Raw genomic sequence first — 13715 nt, 5'->3', positions numbered from 1 at the left:
TCTTTCATTAGGGTTTGGAGGCCTAAGCTAACAATTTCGGTAGAATTTAATAATCATTTTAAAATAAATGTGTATTTGGGACTTTTGTAAAGATATTAAAGTAAAGCAGTGTTCTCATCAGCCAGCAGACAAACGTCTCTAGTACATTTGCTGCTCAGAGTTCTGCCAAGAAACAGCAGAGTGACATTAATAAGATTCTGGTCAATTTTACTGCTGCTATTTAGAACCCTGTGGATCCAGAAAAATAAACCCAGAAACTAAAGTAAACCTGTCAAGAAATTTGTCAGTGTCACAGTGCTGCTTGGGAAAGGAGGTACTAGAGTTCATCAAAGAGGAAGAGGAAAAATGGAGGCTGAGCAGGGAGGGATACAGTAACAGAGACCTCTTTGCCATCAGAGCAGGTGGGAGGCTGTGAAGGCGAGAGAGAAGCACAAGACTCTTTGCACCTTCCAACTGCTAGTGGGAGCTGGAGCTTCAGTTTATCAGACTTCTCCTGCTACTACTAAAACAGAATACTTTTCTCCATAGATCTCAAAGCATTTTACAAACACGAGTTAGCATTATTGTCCCATTTTAAAGCTGTGGCCCCTTTCCTAACGACAGTCAGGAGTCTCTGGAGGAGCAGTATATAGACATAAATTCCCTTCCCCTTTACTGCCACTGGAGGGATGGATCTTCACACTTTTCAACCAGGCTGATACAAAACTAGAGCCCGAGGCAAGGCCCATAAACAGTTCTCTGTCATGAATCGCAACACTCCACTCTCCAGTGGAGCACCTCTCACTGTCATATTTCATCTCTTTCACAGGTATGGTTAGCTCTCATGTTTACAGAGCTTGGGTTTGTGTGTATTAGTAGTACTGACTGACTATCAAAAACAGGTTGAAGTGTTTTATCATGTCAGTTATTTACTGTCCCTTGTTAGGTCTGTAAAGATCAGATTCTCTGTGATCACCACCTTCCTCTCAATTCCTTATTAATCACATTTACTGATTAAAATCTAATCCTTTCAAGCGTAAATAACCTAGATTTCTTTATAGCTAATTCTGTAGAAGTTGGATGATAAATCTTAACTGGGCTGATTTTTTTTTAAACTGCATATACAATTGTTTCTAATTTACACTTCAGTTTACTACAGATTGGCACAAATGGCCATGTAGATGCATAGCTGACCATTTGCTTGAACAATTAAAGCAGAAGGTTGGCCCAGTGAATAGGATGCTAATTTAGGATTTGGGGATACCTGGGTTTAATTCCCTGCTCTACCACAAACTTCCTGTGTGACCGTGATCAAGTTACTTAGCCTCTGTGTGCCTCGTTCCCGTCTGTAAAATGGGGATAATAGCACTTCCTACCTCACAGTGGGTTTGCGAGGATAAAAACTTAAGATTGTGAGGCACTCAGGTACTATGTTGATGGGAGCCATATAAATATCTTAGATCGGCGGTCCCCAACGCAGTGCCTGCGGGCGCCATGGTGCCCGCTGGGGCATCTATCTGCACCCGCATACTGGCTGGCGGACAAGCATCCACCAAAATGCCGCCGAAAAGTGGCAACATCTAGAGGTGGCGGCGCCGAAATGCCGCTGATTTTCAGCGGCATTTTGGCGGCGACGCCTCTTGATGACGCTGCTTCTCAGCGGCATTTCGGTAGATGCTTATCCGCTGGCCATGGTCCTCGGTGGCTTGTTGTCTGGTGCCCACCAGACAAAAAAGGTTGGGGACCACTGCCTTAGATAGTTACTTGAATTTTTCACATGCAGTTGTAGTTGTGCATACAAATTAAAGGTACAATGGCTTATGTATAATATATTTAAAAGCCCTTATTTTGTATTGCATCATTAAAACATGGCATCTTTGGAGGGTGGGAGAGGAAGTAGACCATATCTTCCTATTCTAAACAGGCTCCACACTCCAGGACAATTCAGTGATGGGTGTGAGGCATTTCATTGAACAGGATATGACAATCATGATAATCATATGTAGTAATTGTACAGCATTTTTTCATCTTCAACAGTCTTCATAATCTTGTGAGATAGGAAAACCTTAATCTCATTTCAGTATTGACTGAAATTTAGGTGCATGACTTTTCTAAGACCATGGAAGAAATTGGTATATAATCCCAAGATTTAGGTTTAGGAGTTCTTTTGAGTCATGTGCACAGGGCACTATGTCTACGGCCAGATTGTCCACTATGATGTGACACCGTTTCACTGTGCAGGTGGCACAAAGGGGCAGGATTCTGGTGATAAGTAATATCCCTTGTGAAGGGAAACTCTTTTGGTGGAAACTCACTTGGAGGCAGTCTCCTGTCTCAGCCTCCAACCGAGGGTAAGAGGTGTGACAGGGGAGTGGGGTAGGATGGAATGAAATTACACTGATCTTCCACTCTTGTGAGGTCCTTAAGGGATGTTACTGTAACTGACCCTGCAGCTGGGCCAACTCGGCTGTAATGAGCTCTCTCATGCTCTCCGCATAGGCACCAACTCTGTGGGTGATCCAGGGCTGGAGCACCCACAGAAAAAAAATCGGCAGCTAGCTTCCCTCCTCCCCGCACCCCCTGGCACCTCCCACCTGCCGGTGGCACCACCAATCAACTCCTACCCCTCTCTCCCAGTGTGTCCCAGCAGCTGCCAGCAGCTGTTCCGAGGCATGCAAGAGGCACTGAGAGGGACAGGGGTGGAACTGGGTGGGAAAAGGCAGGATGGAATGAGGCTGGAGAGGGAGCAGAACTGGGTGGGAAGAGGCAGAGCAGAGATGGGAGCTTGGGGGAAGGGGTGGAGTGTGAGGCCTGGGGCTGATGAGCGCTGTGCCCAATGTCCCCCCTCAAGGGGATGTCTGTGATTGCCTCGGTCCTTAATGAATGGGAATGAAGATATGAATAGTAGACATTAGTGATAGATGAGTAGAAGCGGAACTTGAACAGCTTAACCGGAGACGTCGGAAGCCAACAATACTTATCTTAGTCTAATATTAAGGGCCCAGAGATATTGCAAGCCGGATATAATAAAATCTTAATAAATCCTAAATTTAGGATTGTAATGTAGTGATAATTGGAGATAAGCTAATGCAGTTCTATATTGAAAACTTAAATAAGACCCAAAATTATAGGCCTGTTAGTCTAACATCTGTTAGTCTAACATCTGTAGTATGCAAAATCATAAAAAAAATCTTAAAAGAGGGAAAAAGAAAAAGATAGAGATAGATTACAGCATGAGGGCTGAGGGCAAGATGGGTGCTGTACAGCAGTGCTTTACAGAGAAGTAGTAGATTTTTGGACAAAGTTAAAGATCCTTCTTTGAATATCCAGGATTTTCAGATTTGAGGACAGTGGTAGATCTTTGACTGGGTACATGAATAATGGAAAAGAATAAAATCAAAATGAGAAAAAGAAAATCCAAAGGTGGGAGGTTAGGGGGGAAAAATGAAAGGGAGAGAGGGGAAAGGAGCTGGTTAAGGGGAGGTTGGCAGAGGGTAGTAAGGGTAGGAAGTTTTGGGGGTTTTTATTTATTTTTTATCAATTTATTTATTTATTTAGGCCTGGGGACATTGGGATTTATTTATTTGCTGCTGACACCAAGTGGGGGAGTGGGCTGATGGGGATATTAGGCGGATGGAAGGAAGTTGGGGGTATTGTCAGGTTGGAAGAGGACTTGGTATATAAGTTTAGAGATGAGTGTAACCTGGAGTATTTAGTAGTGTAATGTTATGCATTAGTTTAATGTTATGCATTTATTTTTATAAGCTGGGGGACGCGGAGAAGGACCTACGGAGAGAGGGAAGGAAACAAGGAGAGGGCGGAGGGACGAGGGATGTGATTGAGTAGGCAATGAAGCTAATGCGTTCTTGGTGATGAGGTCATGTAAATATTTCTAGTATATTTCTAGAGAGGCTAGTCCCGTTATATAGTAGGTTATAGAGACCTAATTTGGTATAATATTTGCAGTATTGTGTTTTTTTGGTCTTTGAAGTGAATTTTTATTTAAGAACAAGAACAAAAGAAGAACAGGTAGAAGAGGGGAGGAAGAGAAGGCCCGAGGATGGAAGAGAATGGAATGGAGAGGACTTGAGAAAGACTGTTCCTTAACCTGGTTAGAGGGTTAAGATAAGAGGAGAAGGATATATTAAGATAGGATAAAAATATATCAGAGGAATAAAGGGGAGGAAGGAGAAGAATTATTTGGTGGACACGCTAATGTGGATACTTATACTCAGTCAGGAAAACTGCAGTCAGTCAGGAAATTAAGCTTGATTATCAGGAGGGCTCTTTCTAAGGGAGTGGCACAGCCAACACAGGAAACCGAAGAGGGGGGGCCTAACGCTAGATAATGACTTAAGTTAAGATTGGAGGAGATAATGATATGGTATGATAGGATATAATAGGCTTAGCCAATAGGTCAATTAAGTGCCACACTACAAAAGTACAATGGGTATGATATAACCTTTAACCCTTTTTTGGCTGGTTTGCAGTCTTGCCCTGCCCGCATGCTCGGGAGCTGGACACACCATATTGGGGGGAAGGGATTTTCTCCAGGGAAGATTGGCAATGGCCCTGGAGGTTTTTTTTTTCTCTCCCGAGCATGGGGCAGGGTCGCTTGCTAAGGAGTGGGTGGATCGGCTTATGTGGCCTGCATCTTGCAGGAGGTCAGACTAGATGATCATAATGGTCCCTTCTGATCTTGAATTCTATGATTCTATGATTCTATGATTACGAAGCAGCTCTTTGGCCAATGAAAGAATGATCATTTAAAATTTACTTTGTATGCGTTTTCTCTGTTTGTGCTTTTATACCCTAGTATGTGTTATAATTGCCATAATAGTATGCTGCAGGTACAATTTATCACCATTCGCTTTTTCATGGGAATTGTAACTGAAACATGAATATTTAAACTTGGCTTAAAATTACACTATCTCAGGCTGTAAAGTAATTTACACATTCACAAGAACATGTTTTGAGATATCACAGGGAAGCAAATAAGGCCACTTCATACTGCATAAGGCCCTTTCTAAAAACTTAATTTTTGCTTCTACCTAGTGCTTTCAAAATTATTTTTTTAAACCTTAAAATGGAAGAGTGATTAACATTTGACAATTGAATCTAATTTTTTCATTTGTATAACTTTGCTCCATTTACTTTTATGGGCATTGGATCAGGCCCACACTGAACAATAAAATAAATTAAGAAATAAATAAAACCCACAAAAAAAAATAATTTTGACCTCAAAAGAACTTGTCCCTAACCACAGAAAACTCCACTTAATCAGGTCATTCCTCAAGCAAAAGCCTGAGTAAGTAGATAGCCTGCTTATTTTGTACTTTCAAGGTTTGAAGTAAGGACTATGTTGGACTAGTGGAGGATACTCCAGGGAGAGAGCTCAGCCTCAGAGGTCAAATCTATTATGTATAACAGAAGCATCCTCACTGATCTCAGCTCTTAAGATGGAACATAAAGATAGAGATGGTCTTACGGAAAACCAGGTCCCTAAGCAGTGTAGGAATTTATACATAATGCCTTGAGTCTCAGCCAGAAACAAGTTGGTAGCCAGTTTAGGTGTAATTTGTTTTACTCAAGAAGCACCACTAAGCAAGCCAGCGCTAGCAAAAATTTCTGAATAGTTTTTAAGGGTAGCTCCCGAGTTGAATACAAAAAAAACCAAAACAAAACAAAAAAGCAAAAAAGCATGGATAATTCTGGCAAGGACAGCAGTAAGGAAAGACCACAATGTCCTAGACAGACTCAACTGCTGCTATCTGAGAATTCAAGATTAGCCAAAAATCCAAAAGGAGTGTTTTAGATTTTAGTGTAACCCTTGCACAAAGCACAAACTTATCTTCTTTAAAACACTCCACCATCTAGCTATACCTTAATAAGAAATCAGATTTGAAACTCTTTTTTCAGTCCCACCTTTGCTCCACCAATGGAACAGTCCTGGATCGTAGAGCTTCTCAGGCATGATTCTGTCAGTTACTGCCAAGATTCACTGAGTCAGGAACACATAATTATGCTCCTCTCTCAGCAGCCTTTCATAACGATACCAGAATCTGCATGGACACTTGATCTTGTCCTTCACAGGACAGACAGTCTCTTAATGAAATCAGCACAAATACTGACTGTACCCAGATTCAAAGCCAGATTGAAAGGGGTCAGTAAGAAGGCTGCAGATAATAGAAGAACTGCTTTACCACCACTACCCCTCCAAAAAAAACCAAACATACAAAATCTGAAGGTACAGGTTGGTAACTGGCAAAACGATCAAAGTGAAGACAAAGGACAAACAATTGTTCATTAGATAGAACTGATCCCCAAATCGGTAGAAAAATCTCCGAAAATAAGTAAAAGAGATTAGAGAGATAAGGTGGGTGAGGTAATATTTTTTATGGGACCAGCTTCAGCTTTCCAACTTACACAGAGCTCTTCTACAAGCCTTGGCTAATACGAGGCAGCCAGATTGTTCTAAGTCAGGGGTTGGCAACCTTTCAGCAATGCTGTGCCGAGTCTTCATTTATTCACTCTAATTTAAGGTTTTGCGTGCCAGTAATACATTTTAACGTTTTTTAGAAGATCTCTTTCTATAAGTCTATAATATATAATTAAACTATTGTTGTATGTAAAGTACATACGGTTTTTAAAATGTTTAAGAAGCTTCATTTAAAATTAAATTAAAATGCAGAGCCCCCCAGACCAGTGGCCAGGACCCGGGCAGTGTGAGTGCCACTGAAAATCAGCTTGCGTGCCACCTTCGGCACCCGTGCCATAGGTTGCCTACCCCTGTTCTAAGTGGTGAGCAGCCTGATTAGTTTTGTTAACTGGGACTTTGTGGACATTACAGGATGAAAGAATTTTCCTGCCCCATCCCATAGCTATGGCCCAAGACTTCAAAAATGCTCCATCTTCCACTCTCTCAACATGCTGTGCAATTTCTGGCCCTACAGACTTCTACTTTCAGCCCCCAAAATGAGAACCCAAGTGTATCCTTCCACCTATGTGTTGAACTAGAAATCTCCTGAATCAATCCCCATTGCTGTCAGCTTAACCTTGTGGCCCTGAGTAAACTTATGAGAACCGTCCAATGCCGACAGGGAATCACAAAGCTTTTAATAGGACTGTAATTTTTTTCATGGTACTTATTGCATATTTCTTTAAATGTGATAAATTTATACTATGAATTAATACTGTGTTTAAAAGGCTCCATGTCAAATATTTAACACTGGCTGTTACAATCTGTAGCCTGTAGGGCAAGCTTGCCTAGTATTCCCTGACTTGCCTTCATTATATTTAGTGGCTTTCATCAGCTGAAACACAAGAAACCTACAGTTCTGTATCCTATAAAACATTAGCTTAAGCATAAATTAGCATAAGTGTGGTTAAGTATGCCATAACCCTTGTCTTAGATAAATGGCTTCACAGTTATGTAATTGTGCCGACTCACCTAGGGGACCTGAGTGTTGGTTTGGGATTCCTTTACTCAAGATATGTCTAACAACTCTTTATTAAGCAAAACCACTCAGCAGTTAGTGGTTACTTAAGAACAGGAAACTCATTAGGATGATCTCATCACAGTCGCCTCCAGTACCAGACAATACAGCTTCAACCTCCCTTTGTTACACTAACTTATTTATAACTCTTTTGTTATCTTTTTTGTGTATTTGTCATCTTTTCTTTTTGTTACTGTAATTGGGTCAGCACCCATCTCTGATGCATGCCCCCTTTTCTCTGGCCGACAGTGCCTGCAAACACAGTTTTTTTCATGGGGAGGGGCACCCACCTCTCATGGATGGCCCCCTTTCTCTTGGTTAGGTGTGAGCTTGCATTTCTTTTTTGGTCTTACCTCAGGATGGCATCTGCCTCTTGTGAGGACGCCCTGGCCGCTGGTTCTCTCATCCGGTCTTTGGCAGCTCAGCCCTCCGGCCAAGCCACACAAGCATTCCCCCCCGCCCCCATTTCAGGGTATATCATCCCGAGTTCTTATCACAACCCTGGTATGGGGCCGTAGCTCTTAGGTCTTCCCAGAGGCACTGCCTTCTTCAGACACCTAGCCGGGGCCTATCTTGGTACCCTCTGTGAAGCTGTATTGAATTTGTGGGATACTTTAGGATATTATGAATACCAATATTGTAAAATTACAATGAGTTATCCCAGGTATACCGTGGTAAGGTATCTGCAAAAATGTTTTATCATACCTGGCAAATTATTCTTGTTTGTTTTTGTATCACCTTTTTATTGTAAGTTACATGTATGGTATGTCTGTAGTTCCAAACTTGTGCTGTGCATCTGGCTGACCCCCCCCCCCCACCCCCGACAGATTGGCATTAGCACTACCTAGTCTTCTTGATGGCCCATCAAGGGACATCAGCTATACAATTGACCCATTGAGAGAAGGAAAGGGATACACCTTATGACTCAGCAAGGCATGCAGGGGCATGCCTATGGACAGAACACATGGCTAGGCCATGTGCTGGGCAGCTTGTATTTGAAACAAAGAAAATACAAAAGCTGCATGGCCAAAGGCTATAAAAGGCAGCTGCATCTTCTCCATTTTGTCTTCAGTCCTGCTTCTTACCTCTGGAGTAAGCTTTCTACAAACAAAGCTCTGAACTAGGGTGACCAGACAGCAAATGTGAAAAATTGGGATGGGGATGAGGGGTAATAGGAGCCTATATAAGAAAAAGACCCAAAAATCGGGACTGTCCCTATAAAATCAGGACATCTGGTCACCCTACTCTGAACAAAGAACTGAATGACCCATCCAAGCTGTGGATGTGTTCCAGAGGGACTTTCAAGCCAGCAAACTCACCAGTGCTGCTAGGAACCTGAATATGGACTTTGAAGTCTTTGTATGTATGTGACTGCTTTACCAACTCTCTTCTTGTTCTGTCTTTATAACAAACCTTTAGTTTTAGATACTGAAGGATTGGCTGGCAGCATGGTATTTTGGGTAAGATCCAAACCTATACTGACCTGGTAACGTGGCTGACCCTTTGGAGTCAGAAGAACATTTTGTATATGTGAGCAGAACTTTTAAAATAACTTCTCACTGTACTGCACCTAGGTGCTGATTGGGAGCCAGAGAACTGGAATGCAATAAGGGGGCTGTGTGATTTCTTTTTTTGTTTCTTGATAACCAGTGTGGGGGAATCAAAAGCAGTTTGTGACTTTAAATTCTGTGTTACCCACCAGCGTTGGGACTATCTGCTCTCCCTTTTGCAGCCTGCCCTGACCTTGGCATTTCCAGTGAGGGCTGCCCTAGGCACACCAGGTCACACCTCAACTGGTGTCCTTTTCAGCAGCCCTCCCTGGACTCAGTCTGCTACCAGACCAGCAGAGCCTATCTCGGTACCCTCGTCTGGTCTGGCCAGGTTTTATGCTCAGTCCTTCGGGCTCAGCCTGCCCACATTAATCTTTTGACAGCTCTGCTGCTATCCAGCCAGGCAGGCACCTGGTCTTTGGCAGCCTCTGCTGGACTCAGTGTGTCTGGTGAGCTATCTACAGTTCTACTGTTCATCTGATCAGCCAGGCACTTGGTCCTCCCTTGTCAAGTGCCACACAGTCACTGAAGGCTCTGCTCTGCTGTCTGCCTTTTATCTGGCCTTTCTGACCCTTACTGGTTGCTCCAGGAGCCCCTCTGATTGGCCGCTCTTCTGCAGCCACTCTAGACTGCTTGGAGGACTTTTCGCTGCTCTATTCTGGGACAGGGTAATACAGGACCATGAGGTCTCCAGCAGGGGGCCTCCAGACCTAGTCCATCCTGCCACTCTCACAAACATGATTTCTCTGAAATTTGTTACACATGCACAACACTAAACATGATTACTCTATAATTTTCACGTGCCGTTCTGCTTACACTTATGCTGTTAAACATGATCAGAACAGACACTTAAAATTCACAGCAGGTTTCTCTCAAGCCTAAATGTACCTTTGCTCCCAAAACCCCGTAGCCCTTATGCACCCCTGTGAGCTCTGTCTGTTGGCACCAAATAGGGTTGCCAGGTATCTGGTTTTCGACGGGAACACCTGGTTGAAAAGGGACACTGGTGGCTCTGGTCAGCATGACTGACCAGGCCATTAAAAGTCCGGTTGGCAGCACAGTGGGGCTAAGGCAGGCTCCCTGGCTGCCAAGGCTCCGTGTGGCTCTTGGAAGCAGTGGCATGTCCCCCTTCTGGCTCCTATGCGTAGGGGCAGCCAGGGGACCCCAAGCACCAGCTCTGCAGCTCCCATTGGCTGGGAACTATGGCCAATGAGAGCTGTGGGGGCGGTGTCTGCAGACGGGGCAGCGTGCAGAACCACCTGGCCATGCCTCCACCTAGAAGTCAGAGCAGAGACACGCCGCTGCTTCCAGGAGCTGCCTGAGGTAAGCGCCAGTGAGAGCCTGCACCCGTGACTCCCTCCTGCTCCCCAACCCCCTGCCCTAGCCCTGATTCCCCTCCCGCACTCCGAATCCCTCAATCCCAGCCCGGAGCACCCTCCTGCACCCCAAGCCCCTCATCCCCAGCCCAAGAGCCTGCATCCCAAGCTGGAACCCTCACACACCCCTGCACCCCAGCCCAGAGCCCTCTCCTGCAGCTGAACCCCTCATTTCTGGCCTTACCTTGGAACCTGCACCCAGAGCCCGGAGCCCCCTCCCATATTCTGAACCCCTCGGCTCCACCCCAGAGCCCCCCACACACCCTAAACTCCTCATTTCTGGCCCCCCCTGGAGCCCACACCCCTAGCCAGAGCTCTCACCCCCTTCCGCACCTCTATCCCCTGCCCCAGCCCAGTGAAAATGAGCAAGTGAGTGAGGGTTGGGAGCGTGAGTGACGGGGGGCGGGGGAAATATATGGAGTAAGCAGGGTCAGGGCCTTGGAGAAGGGGCGGGGCTCAGTTTTGTGTGAGTAGAAAGTTGGCAACCCTAGCTCCTAGAGGTCCCTGGGTTACACAAGGTTCTCAAAGAAACATACAGGAGCTGTGTGTTAATGTGTTATGTACATATTTTGTTACATTAACTACTACATTATTGAGACTTCTGAAATACACAGTTAAAATTTCTTACATTTAGATAAAACAGGATGCTTTTTAATGCTTTGGACTGTAATCCTGTCAGTGAGTGTATGGGAATGGCTTACCTTAAGGGGACTTTTTGTTGAAGTATTCTATGTTCATATTATTCACAAATGTACATTTACAGAAGATTAGATGTCACTTACTGTAAAACAAGGCTGTGTCAATCAGACAAGAAGTCTCAAATTAGATTGGATATATTGAAAATACTGAATTCTAATACTAAATTCTTAGGCCAGAGAATGCATGGTAAGCTGAAGGCCAGGGTGTGCAAGCTATCTGTACCTTAGGTCAATGGATGCTGGGTATGGCTCGGACACACATGTACCAACTGCAGTGTTCTTAGATGAATCCTTTGACTTATGTATAGATTGGCATTGAAATCTTCTTTCCAATAGGTTCCTTGTCTCAGCATAAAGTATGTGAAACCTTTTCCCCACCAGATGTCCTCGAGGAGAGGAAAGAGAGTGGAGATAAGATGAAGTCTTTAGTGCCTGAAGGCTTTCATGGCAATGGAACAAATAAAATACAATAAAACTAGCTCTCAATAACAATGTTTTAGTTACTAATACTGTTTACTGTTATCTGCTTTTTTTAGATGAGAAACAACATTAGACACTACTTTGTTGATTCTCCTCCTGTTAAATTATGTTACGATGTCATCACATGGATAGCAACTCAAGTAGCAATAAGTTACACAGTTGTGCCATTTGTGCTGCTCTCTGTAAAACCCTCTTTCATGTTTTACAGGTAAGTACACTTTATGGGTTTTTTAAAAATCACTGAACTCAGAGGCAAGTTAAATTATTCTTGTGGCAGGGGTTCTCCTTTGAGTGGTGAATAAAAATGTAGTATTTGGATCACTATTTTGCCAGCTAAGTGAGTTGTCATCCAGTTTGAAAAAACAAAATAAATAACAATTTTCATAGTTCCTTAAGCACACAGAGCACAAGTGCACTATTGAATTTCCTGGCATAGGAGCCATTCAGAGTGCACATCTGAGATTAGAAAATGGGTCAAGGGGCACAGAGCAACAGGAATAAGTGACCACTGCCTAACGTAACTTTCATGAATAACCAGCCATAAAAGGATAAATAGGTATATATTTCTCAAAAGAGAGAGTGCTTCACAGAAGACTCTTAAATGTAGCAGGAAAATCCCCCCCCCTTTTTTTTTTTCATTTTTTGTTTGCAGTTTTAAAGTGACACAGATGTTTAACATACTATATAGTGTGTGTACATACACATATAGTGACAGTATGTGTAAGTATTCAGTACACAGTCTAGCAGTAAGGTATACTTAGATAATTTTTTCACATCTTAGCTCATAGAGCTGAGAAGCTCATTTGAATAGATCTCTAATTCCAGTGTTGGATTTTCTATAGTTAAAGCTAGTAAACATGGTTTGATATGAACAGGCTTAGTCCCGACCGTGTCCTTGGTGCACCACACAAACCCGAGTTAGTGTCCAAACTCACCCCAATGCTTGGGTGTGGCTTTATTTGCAACCCCAAAATAACACAATATCAACTTCAATCTAAGCATCTTCTATGCAGTCGGCTGCCCAACGTTTGGGGATGCTCCGAATGCCACTTGTAGTTCCCCCTCCCAAGAAAGCCTTTTGAACCTTCCTCCCATGGGTGAGTTATCAGGCCACACTTACAGTGGAACCTCAGAGTTATGAACAATTCAAGAATGGAGGTTGTTTGTAACTCTGAAATGTTTGTAATGCTGAACAAAATGATATGGTTGTTCTTTTAAAAGTTTACAACTGAACATTGACTTAATATAGCTTTGAACCTTCACTATGCAGAAGAAAAATGCTGCTTTTAACCATTTTCATTTAAATGAAACAATCACAGAAGTTTCCTTACCTTGTCAAAAAAAAATTCAACTTTCCCTGTATATTTTCAGTAGATTACATTTAATGCAGTACTGTATTGGGGAGGGCGGGTCCCTGCTGCTGCCTGATTGCATACCACCTTCCAAATGAGGTGTGTGGTTGACTGGTCAGTTTGTAACTCATAACTCTCAGGTTCTACTGTACTATAACGAATAAGTAGAACTGCACCAGGGCTCTAACACCTGTTTATGGGGTTAGTAAATTGGAGAGTCCAATAACCCAATTAGAAGTGAAGTTTCTTTGCTATCATTATTCTTCCTCTCCACTTCTCATTGCTCAAGGTTATTATTTTTGCACTTTTGCTTTATTTTTTGTTTCTACTGTTTCTCTTTTATTAATTAAATATAGTACATTTGCCAGAGTATGGAATACATCAAAATATATCATACTTCCCAAATACCTAATGGCATGTGTGACTGCAAAGCTGGGTTAAGAGGGTCACTTGGGCCTCCTCTCCTCTCTTCTGTCCTCTGGCCCCCTCTAGTTGGAACCAGCTGGTTAGGTCACCGGGGTCCCCTCTTCGCAGCCCATTGTCCTCCCACTGGCCAGAACCGGCTGTGACTCCTGAGCTGGGCCTCTGGGTCACCGGTCGCTGGGGTATCCATTCTCCAGGCCATTGGCTGGGGTCCCAAGTTCTGTCACTGGTCCTCTGTAACAACAAACTCCCTCTCCCATCACCTCATTAAACCAGTAGCACAGAGGGAAACTGAGTCCCACCCCCTCTGCATGCAAATCATTGAAAAAACAAGAAAATCCCCCACTTTATCACAATGTCT

General features: G+C 43.4%; 1 protein-coding gene across 6 annotated transcripts in view; it reads left to right on the top strand.

The window, feature by feature from the left end:
- Positions 1-13715, top strand: part of MBOAT2 (membrane bound O-acyltransferase domain containing 2) — a 191106-nt gene that overhangs the window by 175307 nt on the left and 2084 nt on the right. For all 6 annotated transcript variants that reach the window (XM_039528940.1, XM_039528945.1, XM_039528944.1 and 3 more), the window contains one exon: positions 11636-11787. In XM_039528940.1, the coding sequence (XP_039384874.1) occupies positions 11636-11787 (152 nt within the window). The remainder of the gene's footprint in view (positions 1-11635; positions 11788-13715) is intronic.

This window comes from Mauremys reevesii, linkage group 3 (genome assembly GCF_016161935.1).
Source record: "Mauremys reevesii isolate NIE-2019 linkage group 3, ASM1616193v1, whole genome shotgun sequence".
NCBI lineage: Eukaryota > Metazoa > Chordata > Testudines > Geoemydidae > Mauremys > Mauremys reevesii.
Note: the sequence above shows the minus strand (reverse complement) of the source record. Positions and strands in the feature narration are given on the sequence as shown.